At 47.3% G+C, this 15428-nt stretch overlaps 1 protein-coding gene and 1 long non-coding RNA gene across 2 annotated transcripts; both read right to left on the reverse strand.

Moving 5' to 3' along the window:
* Positions 1-1727: 1727 nt before the first annotated feature.
* Positions 1728-3018, reverse strand: CEBPA (CCAAT enhancer binding protein alpha). The gene has a single exon (XM_074881859.1). It carries the CDS (start codon positions 2800-2802, stop codon positions 1825-1827), a length of 978 nt encoding a protein of 325 aa, XP_074737960.1. The 5' UTR covers positions 2803-3018; the 3' UTR covers positions 1728-1824.
* Positions 3019-4089: 1071 nt separating this feature from the next.
* Positions 4090-14992, reverse strand: LOC141948844 (uncharacterized). The gene is made up of 2 exons (XR_012630564.1): positions 14832-14992; positions 4090-4646 (listed from the first exon to the last, which is right to left on the reverse strand). It is a non-coding gene; the product is annotated as an uncharacterized LOC141948844 (long non-coding RNA).
* Positions 14993-15428: the final 436 nt, after the last annotated feature.

Genomic DNA, 15428 nt, shown 5'->3' on the forward strand with positions numbered 1-15428 from the left:
GGCAACCGTGTATTTATTTCTCTGGGGCGAAAGCGAGGGAGTCGTGCTCTGCGAAGGCGTTTTGGTCCCCAGTCCTGGGAGGAGAAGCGGGTGCCGGCGGAGAGTGGGATGTGGGTCCGGAGGAAGAGGAGGGCTTTCGCACCCCTGCTACAGGAAAGGAACTGGAAACACACTGAGAGGCGGATGGTTATGGTAGAATATATGCTGTTTATTTATGAACGTAACCAGGACTTCCGACAAACTTTATATGCAGTGTCCCCCCCATTCAAAAAAAACCCCACCAATGTGCATATACATACATGTATACATACCCATACACACACACCACATACACACATGGCACACGCACACACACACCCTCAGCACTGCGCTCCTGCTGTCACGCTTTCAAACAGCTCCATGTCTCCACTTTGTTCACCTCTCCCATCATGGCTATTGCAACTAGATGAAATCTTGTGCAGCTACGACATGAGGAAGAAATGCTCTGCATGGCTACCACCGCTCCCTGGAAGGGGGCCTGTTTGTTTGTTTATTTTTCTCTCACCCTGGGAGAAGCTCCAAAGTCCAAAGGTGCTGCAGCACCAAGGACGAGCCTCCTTGCCCCACTGCAGGCGTCCTGCAGTCCCATGGCCTGCGCCTCCTCCCAGGCCTTGGGATTGGGAGGCAGCGGCCAGCCCAGGACAACATGAAGAAGGCAACACACACTCACACTCACCCACCCACTCAAATAATAAAATAACATTGCAGCACAAGGGCATAGTCTCTGTCACCAGATAAGAAAGTCGTGTGATGGCAAAGATCTAAGTAATGCAATAAAAATAAAGTGTAGCTAGTATACACGGAAAGGCTTTCACATTACATGAGGCACAGCTTGGACAGACAGAGACTCGGAGAGGAGCTAAATGTCCTGGAATAAAGCAAAATACACTGAAAGTTCATAGTAAATACCCGCATCGATAGGTATTTATTCATTTGTGCTTCGCCACATCGTGACATACAGTACAAGACACTACTGCTCTTCCTTTTGATGGAGGGAGCTCACCACTCTCCCTCACAAGCTGCTGCTCCGTCAGTCCCAGGCTGTTCATCGGTCCCGCAGCAGCGGTGGCCCCTGCCCCGCTCCCAGCCAAGGCAGGGAACAGGGCTCGGCAGAGGCAGCCCAGCCAGGCTGAGACAGTCCTGGCATCAGTCCGGCAGCTGCCCCACACCTCAGTGCTCCAAACGGGCGTCCGGCGCTGCACGTCTCTCAGCCTCAGCCCTCTTCTCCTCGCTGGCCTCCCCGCAGCTGCCCCTGCCTGCTGCACTGCAGGCCAGCTGGGGGGGCCTGGCCAGCACCCCAGACGCCCCGTCCCTCAAGCCTGCATGTCCTTCACCCTTTCTCCTCACACTCTGCCGGGCTGGGGGGAACAGAAAGCCCCAGAGCTCCTGCAGCCACCTTTTAAGGCACATCTGGATTGCTATGCGTGCTTTATTACTATTATTATTATTGTTATTTACCCTGTGTAGACACGTGGGCTTTTTAATTTCTTCCTTCCCCTCACCTTTCTCCTTATAAAACCCACCATGTTTTCAGCTTATTCGTGTGTCATCCCTAAGGCACAAACCTTTTAATACTACAGCTGCCTGGCTTCCTGTATTGGTCGTTACTTGTTAAAAAATAAACAAACAAAACAAACCGAAAAACCAAAACAAACCCCCCCAACCCCTTCCCCTCCCACCCTCCCCCTGAAACAATCTGAGATCGCTGCGCTCCGGTACATAGAGTATCTGGAGGTGAGCGGGGGCAGCCCGGCCGCGGGCGCGGCGGCCCCGCCAGTCCCGGCACTAGGCGCAGCTGCCCATGGCCTTCACCAGCGAGCTCTCGGGCAGCTGCCTGAAGATGCCCCGCAGAGTCTCCAGCTCCCGGGTGAGCTGCTCCACCCGCTTGCGCAGCCGCTCGTTGTCGGTGGTGAGCTCCAGCACCTTCTGCTGCGTCTCCACGTTGCGCTGCTTGGCCTTGTCCCGGCTCTTGCGCACCGCGATGTTGTTGCGCTCCCGGCGCACCCGGTACTCGTTGCTGTTCTTGTCCACTGTCTTTTTCGATTTGCTCCGGTGGTCCGCGGGCATCATCTTGAGGGCGCCGGCGGCGGGCAGGCCGCCGGGGGGGTGCGGGTGGTGCGGGTGGTGCGGGCTGGGCACGGGCGTGGGGGGCGGCGTGGGGTGCCCGGGCTGGAGGTGCATGGTGGTCTGGGCGCAGTGGGCGATCTGGTACTGCAGGTGGGAGGGGTGCTGCTGCGGAGCGTGGTGGGGGTAGAGGGCCGACAGGGCCGCCGACTTGACCTCCTCCTCCTCGCGGGGCTCCTGCTTAATCACCAGCGGCCGCAAGCCGGGCGCGGCGATGCGCTCGTAGAGCGGGTCGAGCTTGCCGTCCATGTAGCCGGCCACGCAGCCGAAGAGCGGCTGCTGGTGGTGCTGCTGCTGGTGCCCCGGCGCCGAGGCGGCGGCGCCGGCCCCATGCATGCTGTGGAAGTCGAAATCCCCGGCCAGGATGGCCTTGGCTTTCTCCTGCTGCTTGCTGTGCTGGAAGAGGTCGGCCAGGAACTCGTCGTTGAAGGCGGCGGGGTCGATGTAGGCGCTGATGTCGATGGAGTTCTCGTTCTCGCAGATGTCGCCGAGCTCCGCGCCGCCCGCAGCAGGTGCCGCCGCCGAGGGAGCCTCTCTGTAGCTGTAGGCGCTGCCGGGCAGGGGAGTCTGGAGCTGGTGGTGCTGGCCGCTGCTCATCGGGGGCCGGGAATCGACCTCGTAGAAGTTGGCTTGCTCCATGAAGCACCTACAGTCTGCCGGGCATGGTGAAGGGCTCCTGCAATCCAGGTTTCGGACGGGGCGGTGGCGGCAGCGGTGGCGGCAGCGGCGGCGGCTCTACCAAGCGCGCGGCACCCCGGCGGCGAACGGCACCGCGGCTCGGCTCGGCTCGGCGCGGCACGGCACGGCACGGCACGGCACGGCACGGCACGGCACGGCACGGCACGGCGCGCCTGGAGCCCGTCCCCCGCCCCAGCCCCAGCCCGCCCGAGCCCCGCTCCCTGCCTGCCTGCCCTGTTGCTAGTGGGTTGCCTCGGTCCTGCGTGCCGTATATATACACACCCCCCCGCAGCAGGGCCGGGGATCGCCCTCTAGTGTCCAACCCCTGCTGGGAACCTTTGACCACCGCGCAGCCGGGTCTTAGTGCCCCGGCAGCGCAGAGCCGCCTGCCCGCCCTGCCCGGGAGCCGCCGCGGGGAGAGCGGCCCGCACGCCCCGGCCCCCCACACCGCCGCCGCCGCCGCTCCGAGCTCGGCGGGCGCAGAGCGCTGGGCTGCGCCCGCCGAGCAGGCTCCGCGCTGATAAGAGGCCCGGGGAAACGGCGCGGGGCCTTTGCTGCCTCCCTGCCCGGGGCCGCCCGGCGGGGCAGAGCGGCCGAAGGCGGTTGGTGCAGCTCTAGCGCCCGCTCCCAGCCCTGCGCCGAGCGCTCCGACCCGGCGACTCCCCGGCCGCGCTGCGCAAAAGTCTCAAAGTTCACCATCCCCGCGCGTACTGGCAAATATTTGGCCAGTCAGGAATACTCGCCCCGCCGGGTTCGCCTGCGGGACCCCGGGCGCTGGTTACCTGCCGGCAGCGCACTGTCGCCCGGCGGGCCCGGAGCAGGCGAGCGGGGCGGGCTGCGCCGCATCCCACCGCGGCCCGGCTCCACGGCGGGGCCCGCGGGGCTCTCCCGGCCCCGAGCGGCGCTAGGACCCGTCCGGGGATGGCGCCCGGCGGGCAGGGGCGGAGACCTCGGGGGGCAGCGGAGGCTCCTCGGCCCCGCTCTGCTCGGTGGTGACCGTCCGGGGGCCGTCCTGCCCACCCTCTTCCGCGGTTGTTGTCGGTCCGGCAAGCCCGGAGGAGCCGCGCTCCTGGGACGGGGCAGCCTGAGCCGGGCGGGAACGCGGTGCGGTCCCGGCGCCGGCAACGCCGCGGCTTTCGCCGTACGCAGGAAGGGTGGGAGAAACGCGCGGGTCGCCCCCCTCACCCCTCGCACGAATCAAGCAGGTAAATTTAACTACAGATCTCCCAAAATGCACACACAGCGATCTCGACCAGTGTCGGGCGCGGACCGACTCCGGCGTTTACCGAGATAAACCCGGGCGCAGCCGGGCCCCCCTCCCCGCGGCGCGGCAGTAGCCGGGTAACCCGGCGGTGTGCCCGGCCCGCGGCGGCAACCTGCGCGGAGACGCTGTTTGCCCGCCCGGCCGCCGTTTCCTGGCGGCCCCGCGGAGGCCGATCGACGTTCCCGCACCGCGGGGCCGGGGAGAGGAGCTTGCAGGGCTCCGCCGCCGCCACTCCTCTGCTGGGGCGGCGGGGTATGTCCCCACAGCAGCGCCCCTGTAAAGTCCCGGCCTTCCTGGAGCCCCCGTTTCACGCTTCAGCTCGGGAGGGGAGAGGATGCACATAATTTTCTCCTGCTGCGATCCCTCGCAGCTTGCAGAGCAGAAGTGTCTGTCCGCCCTTGCACACCTCCCAGGCGCGCCTGAGGGAGCCCCGCGGGCATTTAGCAATGCTGGTCCAGAAGGTCCCTTTGCACCGGGCATGGAGAAAGGACAAGTCAAGGCCGCTGGAGCAGGTGCGGGCTTCAAATTGCTACGGGAAGATCTGCAGAGAAAGTGATTCAAACATAGCGATGGCTGGAGAGAAACAAAAAAAGCAAAAAACCCTGCAATTCTTAGTTCTGGATGTTCTAGTAAAACAGAAACTTGTGACAGTAAATTCCTTGCTCAGAAAGGGTTTGACAGATTCCTTGCAATTAAAAATAATTGACAAAAAGTCTTAGGGAACAAAATTACAACGTACCAGGAACCCATGTTTTTGTATGACACAGTGCACATGTGAACCTCTGTTTCACGAGCAAAAGAAGGCCAGCAGAGTGGGTTGGCTTTTGCACTCTAGTATCCTCTTAGGAGAATGGATTCTGTAGTTACAGTAGGGAAACATATTAATTTACAGAATACAGAATATACTTTTCACCTTTCACTATCAACAGAAAAAAATCAATCTTAAATTCTTTTTATATACAGTGTTTTCTAAATTGATACATGTTGGCTTCAACGCAGCAGCAGTGCCTTGCAGGGTGCCTCAGTGGTCCACGGGGAGCTGCAGCACTGTCTAACCAACTAAAACACTGGTAGGAAGAACTCTGAACAAAGTCATGATACAGAGGAAAAGCCTCAAGTCTGTGATAGGAGTGACTTTTGGATGCTTCAGAGTTGAGAGTAAAATGTCCCTGACTGCACCCAACTGTCCAAATTCTGCTTGTTCTACTCAGACGAACCCGTTCCCTGAAGAGGGACAAACCCAGAGCTGGACTTTTTGCCTGCTGGGAGAAATACTGTCTGGAATAGTAGCTGGGGAGCAGTTTATACTTGGAGCTTTCGAAAGGCCTTACCTGACTCTGAAGTCAGCAGAAACAGGAATAGGCCACGGACATTTAAAATAAAAGGTCAGTGCTGCATAAAACAGCAGAAGCATATAACTAAGTTTGTCATTTAATAACAATACCTACGCCTCTGTAGTCTTAAAACGCTCTCACATTTTATAATCATTCTGAAATTAAGGCCTAACCACATATTAAAAGAAATTCAAAGTAAATCAGAAAGTTTAGGATCAGATTCCATTCCTAATTACTGTAATTAACGAACAAGTCCCCACAATTGAAGGACTGGTTTGCTCAGTATTTTTTTTTACATAGACCCCTTTTATCTAAGTTAAGAACTTTTAAATAATATCTTTTTACATGAAAACATAAATTCCTGTTCAAATTGTTTTAATATGTATAAAATGAGGTTCCCAGACTTAGACAAATAAGACAGTTCTTCATCTTTTTATTGTCCCTCCTTCTTTGAAGGCAAATAAAATGTTTAGAACCTGATCACCCCTCAGACAAGCACAAATGCGCATTTCCACATTCATAACAACAGTGACTGACACGAAATATTTCAAAGCTTATGTCAAGAGAAAACTTTCATTCTCATTGCTTCAGTTACATGCATCAGGGAGTTAATTTAACTAAAAGAGGAAGGATGTGTGTTGCATACTATGGATCCCTGAAGCAGCGCTGTCAACTCTTGAGGGTGCTATTCTTCCATCTCAAAGCAGATCTTGCCGTCTAGAAGCTAGGGGAGGACAGAAGAAGTGCTCCACAATTCAAAACAGCACCAAAAGTCATTTATACAGAGTCAGCTGCACTGGTTTCTGCTAGAAGGGAAGGACACTGAATAGAAAAAACATAATCGTGGAGGCATGTGAGTATCTATCTGTTTTATATAAGTGAATTTTGTGACTGCTAAGAGTTTTTAATTGCACCAGAACACTGAAGTCTCTTCATTTTACCTGACCTCAGCTCCTGTGCTGTTCTCAGGCCTTTGACTCCCATGGGCTGCAAAACAGGTTACCTGGCTACAGGATCCCGGCTGGCTTTATAGGCTGCATGGGCAGTACAGCGCTCTGCTTTCTGATCCAACAGCTCGGCACATGGCATGTGGCAGCCCCGTTAAGAATCGGAGTGCTATTACACATTTATTTTACTACCTTGTTAAACTAGAATATTTCATTGCTACTGACAAAGCTCCAGAATGTCCTGTCTGCAAAACTTCTTGGGGTGAATAGCAGCATGGCCCAACCTCTCTTCTCTCCCACCTGCAGAAGGGGGAGGGCAGGGAATGGAGACAGATTTGGCTAGGGCAGGGATGGGCACTGTGGAGCAGAAAGGACAGTATGGCCATCCTGGGAGTGACAAGGGGTCATGATCCTCAGCTGGGTGTAGTGCTGTGCCCTGAGTGCACCTGGAGAGTAGGCAGGGATGGAGCAGCAGTAGTTTCCTATGCAAATAAAGAGCTGGCAATCTACCATCTTACTTGTTGTGGTGTAATGAAACACAAACTTCTCCCCTCTACTGTGTTTTCTGCCCCAGGGAGGGGAAACATGATACTGCACATAAAAGCTGCCACACATGACAATTTTCAAAGGAAAAGGCTTTATGTGCCAAAGTCTTGGAGGCTGGTGGATCAGTATGCAGCATGGTATGACAGGTCAGCCAGGACCTTCCCTTCAGCTGGGAAAGGCAGCCGGTGACCAATTATAATTTTTGATGTGCAGTTTGGTCCAATGACAGATGATTTAACTCCTTATCGTTACAGCTCTTCTCCTTTGGAGAAACACTGTTTACAACTCCAAGGTGAACCAACTCCATGCTATCTTCCTCTTCCCTTTTCGTATCATTCCCCTTGTCTTCAGGATCTTTATGACCATGTCCTCAACCCTTGCTGTCCTTGTGCTCCACTGACTTCTGGCTCCTCTCCTGAGAGCTCAGTCCTTTGCAATTACCAATCTAGCTGACTGGGAGCATCTTTTCACTTCCATTTGCCTGATTACTGTTCACCTCCATTCAAATGACGCTCATAACCAACTTGTTAACCAAGTTAGTTTCCAACGTGTCACCTGTAATCATGTACAAACAGTCTCTGAAGTTCTAAGTACCTTATCTGTTCACAATTTTTTCATGGTTAATGAGCCATCACATACATAGTTCCTCTCTTATAGTTAGGACCATACGTCACTGACCGTATTCACGGTGCCCAGAATATTCCAAATGCTTTTCAGCTACAGGCTTAAGTTGTGTTCCAAAGAACATACAGTTGAAATACCACAAAAAAAAAAAAAAAAAAAAAAAAAAGGGTGAGATGGTATTGCTCCTCACCTCTCACTGTACTGTTTTCTTCTGCAGTATTAGGCCATCACCTCTGCCTCAAGACTTCCCCAAATGATGTTTACAGTTCTATTGGTATGCATCAATTATCCCCTTGCTCAATATTTGGCCTGTCCACAAATTATCCATTCTCTCTCTAGTGTTTTACCCCAGACTAAACAATAACCTGCCTTCTTTCACACCTGAATTTACTTTCCAATCTTCCGTCTACCTTACAGACTTCAGTGGTTCTCTTGTCATGAATTGCTCACGATCTTTAATTCATTCATGGTTACATCTCCCTGGGAGGTGGAGCAGTGTTGTTACTCTCTATTTCACAGCTAGAGAGCTGGGAGACAGAATGATTTGCCAAGGCCACACAAGGAAAAAGTAGCAAAGCTGAGAATTTAATCTCTCCTATGTCCTGAGCTAATATCACAACCAGTGAGCATGCAGAAGTTTGACTACTGCTTCCCTATGAATGAAACACTTTATTTCTCATACTCTTCCCTGTTATTTTTATATTTTTTTAATGGAAAAGTTAAATTAATTTTTATCTTGAAATAAATTTATTTCTGAAGTGAACTGCCAAGAAAATGTAATTCTTTTCTTTTTGATTTTTGCCATTGTATCCTTAAGGGAGCATATAGGAAATAAAGCTTATTTTTTTCTAGACCATAGCCCTAGTCTACTGAATTGAAGACTCACTGATCTGAGTAGGAACAGGTGCAAACCCTTAGCTGGCATACAAATTATGCAGCAGAATAGTAACAGAGTAGTTATCATACACCAAATTCAGTTCCCAACTCTGCTTTTAGGGCAGAGTGTTCTCAAACTACACTCTGAAGATTGTAACTCTTAGAATACGACTGCCTACTTTTCATGGCATCATCAAAGATGTAATCCAAAACCAGAGATTTAACCACCTTGTAAATACAGAAAACTGGAACATGGCTTGTACCTGTGTTTGCACACAGGTGACACCAACTTCAGGCATCTAATTTAGATGCTCTCAGATGAGCTATGCAGGGAACTTAGGCTCACAAGTCTCAGTGTCCTGAACTGCACCTAAAACTAGATACTGAAATAACAGGGTCTCCATAGGCTTGTCATGCATGAAGTCAGCTGGACTGCACACCTGGGTTAGCATCACTATTTAACAAAATCCTGCTAGTTAAAGCAATAGCATCTCCTCACTTGTATGAGTAATTCACTCTGATACCCAAAGTGTATTATGATTATCATCTCCTCCTAAAAATACTGATTTGCAATACTAACTGAAGTAGCAGCTAAGGCTGAACATGTATATTGGTAACTGTTCCAGAGCACACCTGTGTGAACACTGCGATGTAACACTGAATCACACAAGAAGAAAATACCCTCATCTATCTATTATATATATGTTCTGACTTTGCATTAATCCTTTGAAAATATTGATGTAGTCATCCTGTAACATTATTCACACCTGTTCTTTTAATGCAAAAGGTAGTTTATTGGGGTAAGCATAACTTTGGCAATGTGTAAGGAGACTATGTATAGTCAATCCCAAACTATCCAGTTTTCAGAAGGTACATTTACAAAGATGTACTAATACATTTTGAGAAGTAATGAGGAACCTTGCCACTGACTTAGACATTACTTTTTGCTGATCTCAAAAGACTTTCAAAAAGAAAATGGTACAGCATGGCTCAGGCTTCATCACTCTTCTTAAGTAGTTCTTGTTTGTACTGTGGACATTATTCTGGGAGTATCTTTAAAATAAAAAGATATATATTATGGAAATACCAAAAAATGTTACTCACTTTCCAGAAGTATAGAAAGATGCCCTTTGCTACACAAAGAATTTTCAATCAGAAGAACAAGATATGAAAAGTGAGAGCAATGGGACTGGAAAGGAAAGACCAGCTTATAAAAACAGAGTCATGCCATTTCTTAATTATGTACGTGACACATCCTGTCACAAAACTTAGTCCCTGATGTGGACTAAGTTCTATGTTGTCATCCTCTCTAAATCAACCTAAACCTAAATCAACCTAAATCCTCTCTAAATCTCCCCTATAGGCAACATTGTTACAAGGATCAAAATTAAACTAAAGAATAAAAATATAGTAAAAAGTTACAATCTGTAGTATAGTATGGATATGAAAGCCTCCTGCTGTCATTCCACAGCTGAACACATTGCTGAATCCATGGCTGAATCCATGGCTGAATTCAGCAGGATGAGAACTGCACAAGACCTCTCAGAGAACTCAAGAATCTGGTGGGCTTTTTACACTTCTCTTACATTGAAGCTATTGTGTGATTCACAAGTCCTACAATGGGATAACCTCACTACCCAGGAGCCCATTGTTTTTGATTCCCAGCCTGCAAATATTCGATGCTTAAAGTATCTATGGAATTAACGACTAAGACCTGGAAATATGAAGATAATACACCTTTGGTGCAACCCTTCTTTTATTAATGTCATAAAGCATTTGACTTCGGTGGCAGAAAGGTTTGGGGCCACACTTGACTCATATTTTAAAATGTTGGGTTTTATAAGTATTGGCTCTATCCTAACAGAAAGCACTTTTACTGCTCAGTGTGGGTGCCATCTTGTACCTGAAAATTTGACCTCCCTGTTGAGCTAAACTCAGCTTTCTCTAATTATCCCACTGCCAGCCCAGGGATTAGTGGCATGAGTAATCTAAGCAGGAGTTGGCCTACTAATGTCAAAAATGTCAAAGGCGGCGAAAGGGAAGGGAGTCACAAGGAAGCTCTGCAAAGTTCTTAGAGTCACTTGGTGACATCATCAATGAATCCAAACTGCGATCAAAGCGGCTGCCAGCGCCAGGGAACAACAGACACACAGAGGAAGGAAGCAAGTCAGGGGCAATGTCAGCTTGAAAATTATCACAGTTTTGTTATCAGTTTCAAGCTAATAGTGATACTTCTGGCATCAGAATTTTCCTGACTCTCCTAAGAATAACCACTGCACTTAATGATGAGACTTAAGAGGCAGCCTACACGTACGAGCTGGCACAATACAGTGCTGAAGTTCCCACATGCAGCATGTTGACCCTTGCCACAGAGTGATTTCAGCTCAGGACTGACCATGCAGCAGGCTGACGGGGCAGCACCAGCTCTCCTGCAACCACTGGCAAGTGACATGAAATATGGCCTTTCATTCCCTGCAGGGATTCCAAAGGTCACTTGAAAACATCTAGAGAAAGGACCTGCCACTCCTGTCTGCTGAGATAACACCTATTCTGCCTTCTAAGCCATCACAGAAAGAGAAGTCGCACACAGTAACATTCAGAAGCATGTCAGTCCTGTTCATAAAAATAAGGAGACATTATCACCACTGCATGAGTTCCACAAGACCTTCATATTAACATTTTTCTCTTCAAACCGAAATCTTATGCTTTAGGTAAAACAAGTCTTAATCTTAAGTACTATAAGAGTTAATCACAAACCAGCTGAGTCTAACAATCAGTAGGTTTTTCCTGGGATCACAGTCCCGTAAAAATCTAGAAACTAAAGGTGGGAAGTTACAAGGACATTTCAAAGTGGCACCGGGACTGGCCACCTTAAATTATAATGCTTGGAACAAATCATTCCTTCTTCGTTTTTAAAGGTAGCTGACAGCTGAGCTACAGAGTGCTTTAAATAGATATTGTCAAAATTCATATGAATAAAATCAGAAGACTTCTTTTGATGGAAGCCATCATTGTTTTCATTCATTTTATGGAAGCATAAAAATGATATCTTGTTTGCAGTAATATCTCAGAAAGTAAAAAACCAGTGACAGTGCCAGGCTGTTTGTAAGATGTTTTGGTATCTAAATCCTCATAAAGCAGTGCTGAAAAGGCACTGCCCTTCAGCTAGGAGGTAGCAACAACATTGTGGCCATATAGTTAATAGTGGAGCTAAGTGTAATCAAAGCTAATCATTCAGCAAGAGCCCAGGGCTGAGAGGTTTCTAATTCCAAACAAAAAGTCCTTGCAAACTACTTGTGTTTCTAAGTAAAAAATGAACCAGCTGTGAATTGGGTTCCCGTACTGCAAAAATGTCTATTTTTTTCCCTTCTACTGCTGTAATTAAAGACAGGAAATGGGAATAAGTTTTTGGAGTCTAAATTATTCACTTTGAATAATTCTTTCAGGCCTAAACAATTAAACTAGATGCTAATTTTATGCAAATTACATGTAATATATTAATATGAGCATAAATCCTACATCCCTTAACAAATCCCAACATTCTATTAATGGGGAATATGAGCAGTACAAACTGCTCACCTTTATGACATAAATGACATAAATGACCTTATGACATAAATGTGGTAAATATAACATAAAGTGAAATTAAACATGGCAAAGTAAAATTTAATTTTAGAAAAATAACCTATATATTCTTTAAAAGCAGACAAAATTTCCAGATTTTTAATTACATGAGTTGCATGGTTCTAAAAAATTCATGCAACATGTTTTAGTGTTGGCTGCTATGATACTGGCTTTTATTTTACTAAAATAAATTATTTTAAAAGGATGAATCCATGCTGGTTGTCTGCAATCTGACACTCAGCTGCCAAAAGAGAAGGACAGAAAAGTGTAACTCAGCACAGAACCCTGTTGCTCCCTGTCATAGAAACAATTGCTGACAGTTACCACAGCCAACACAGCTGGTATTTAGGTTGGATAAGACAGTACAGCTGATAGTGGTTCAGTATTTTCCATTAAAAAAGGGGCTATTCCACACCAGCATGAATGTTCTGGGGCCTTTTAGAAAGACTTAGTAGATGGAAGTATTTATATAACTAAGTGCAGGACTTACGGATCATTTACACTTAAGTCATCAAGAGATCATTTGCATCTATGGCAGGGTCTAGACCGCATGGGAATTACTTTTGTCCCCTATTAATAAACTGAAATAAACATCACTTACTGAGCTCAGGATGTCATCAATAAAAGTTTGAGGCTCCTGTTTCCTTCTCTTTTATGGAAGTGCAAGACACTGTGTGTCTCCTAACCATAGTTGCCCCTTGTACATAACTGTGCAAGCTCAGCTGCTGATTCCACTGGACATGCAAAAATAGGTGCCTGTCTTTTATGGAAGACAATCCAACCCTAAATATCTGTGTCCCTATTATGAGAAAAGGCTAAATGTTCAAAGTGTGGGAAATGCTGCAGGTAGAGCTCAGATCTTTTGACACATTAACTGCAAATTCAGTCTTCAGGAAGCCATACTGCCCCAGTGCCCCTTGCCTGTTTGTTTCAGTGGGCTCAGAGCTATTCAGTCAAATCTCCCTTGCGGCACTGAAATACTTCTAAGTTTTGGATCTACATACGTAGATCCAAAAATCCATGTGGTGGTAGAGTATCAGAACATGTGACATATAAATTTTCAAGTCTACTGCAAATCTTTCCAGAAATCTATTTAAAAATACTCAGAAAGAAAGTAAAAGCATGCATGCACTCCAGTTTTCCTGTAGCTCAGCTACCAATGATGTTATAGCATGAAGTATCTGAGAGCTGTCTGTGAATTCTCACTAAACTATGGCCACAGGTAGTGTGCCTTCACCTATGAAAGCCAAAGACATATATACATTTCAGAGTATGCTGGAATATTCTCTTCTGATGCCATACACTAGTGTTGAATAAATGTCCCTACATTAAGACAGTGTCCACACAAATTAAATATTTTGTTATAAACTTTTTGTGCTTAAGGCATTGGCATTTGTGCCTAAGGCTTTCCAGTTATTTATGGCACCACCAAAGCACAACAGCCCATGTTAGCTTGTTAGTGGTAAGATAGTCTGTCATAGCTGGAGATCTCTGGGACTGGCTGTCTACATGCATATTCCTGCTAGGAGTACACATACACCTGTGTGCACTCATCCTGTCTTCATTTTGTTCATAGGAAGGAAAAGATGAGCACGTGCATTGCACCCCTTAGTTTTGTCCCACCAGTGAGCCCCGTAACTTTATGCAAGAGGAAAAAGAGGACGTGAGGTGAATGTATAAAAAATGTACCTCGAAGAATTTAATTTCCTGGTAAGCAAAGGCCTTTTCTCCAACTGCCAAACCACATTTCCACCAGGACTGTGGGTGACTTCAAAGCAATGCATGTACTCCCTGGAAGAGGGCCTCAAAAACCTGGACAAACGACTGTGACTTTTACCACATTCACTGTGCGCTTTGAAGGTTTCTATGATTGTGTACACCTTGGTAAAGTCCTCTTTGGAATGTGTATGTTCAGCAAATATTGGGTATGCAGAGAAACAGTTTTCAGGGAAGCCACCACGCTTTAGTAGAGTAAATCTGTCTCTGCCAAGTGGCTGCTGGCATATTGATTGCTGTGCATATGCAGCACTGGGAGTCTATGAGAGCAGGTTCCATATGGTTTGAAGTGTTCTGTGTTCCCATCAACTTTTCCTTTGCATCCTACTCTTTTTTTGTCCCACATTTTTGCAGACAGGCTGTTCTCCTCTAAGTCACTAACATCAACTTTGTTGTAATATTGCTGATCCTGACTTCTTTCCTTGGGCAGAATTCCTGATAATTTCAGTTGGTGTCTTAGTTGTGTAAGAACTTCTGACCAAATAAATCATGCCTGATGCAGGAAAACTGCACATGATGGCTAAACAACTTGGAATGAGGACAGATTCCTCTGCATAGAGATTTGCTGAGTTGGTTTTTAAGGCCAGTGAGGTGCAGAAACATGACCTCAAAGGACATGATAGCGATGGAGCGAGCATAAAGCTTCTTCAGACTATGAGAGGGAAATCTGATCTAGTTACTGCTGAGGGAGAGAAAATCGGATGAGCCCTTCTCCAGTGACATTGTTGTCCCTGGGACATGCTATGAAAGTGGCTTCTACAAATTTGGCTGCAGTGTTTATGTTCAATAGAAAACTAACACTAGATTGTGTCTGGTAAGTTCACTCTGACAGAGATATTCAGATGCCTGCAAGTGTAAGTGTAACCGCTTTCTTCCTCTGGGAGTCTACAGTATGTTAGAAGGTATGCAGAGCCAATCTGCAGAGAGCTGAGCCCCACTGTTTCTTTGGAATTTACTTCCATTTCAGGAGGTAAAAAAAAGAAAAACCAGTTGACTCACCAAATGCAGAGAATCAACTTTCTGGAAGGAGGATGGCACTGTTGAAGTACTTCTTTTCTGTTGGGGACAAGAGAAAGACTTTACTTGCCTGATGAAAGTATCACTGTCATGGATTATCTAGCACAAAATTCTCCTAGATGTTAGTAGCAGGAGGTCAATGACAGATGTGCTATAATTGTCAATACACCTTCTCAAATTGTCCTCCCACATATTTTGTATGATCCAGGCATAAATAACTCATTTTCTATTCACTTCTATGAACGGAAGTGAGGCAGAGTAAACAATCAGGTGGACAATCCCCTGCCAGGTGACAAGCTCTCAGTTTCTTTTTTCTTTTCAAGTGGCTGTTCATTGAGCTTTTTATGGTATTTCAGAGGTCATATAGGTTGCAGGGAATAATAAAGCCATTGATAAGAAAGAAGTTTGTGTCCTCATTCTCCCAACACCATAAAACTGAAGAAGAATCAGAGCTATGCCTCTCCAATTTCAGTGCTTTTCTGGAAGGGCATTTATTTTAGGCTTCTGTTCTGAAGAACCATTTTGAAGTCTGGATAAAACCCATGCCTAAAACTATTTACTCTTCTTGATATCATATGA

This window comes from Strix uralensis, chromosome 12 (genome assembly GCF_047716275.1).
Source record: "Strix uralensis isolate ZFMK-TIS-50842 chromosome 12, bStrUra1, whole genome shotgun sequence".
NCBI classification, from domain to species: domain Eukaryota; kingdom Metazoa; phylum Chordata; class Aves; order Strigiformes; family Strigidae; genus Strix; species Strix uralensis.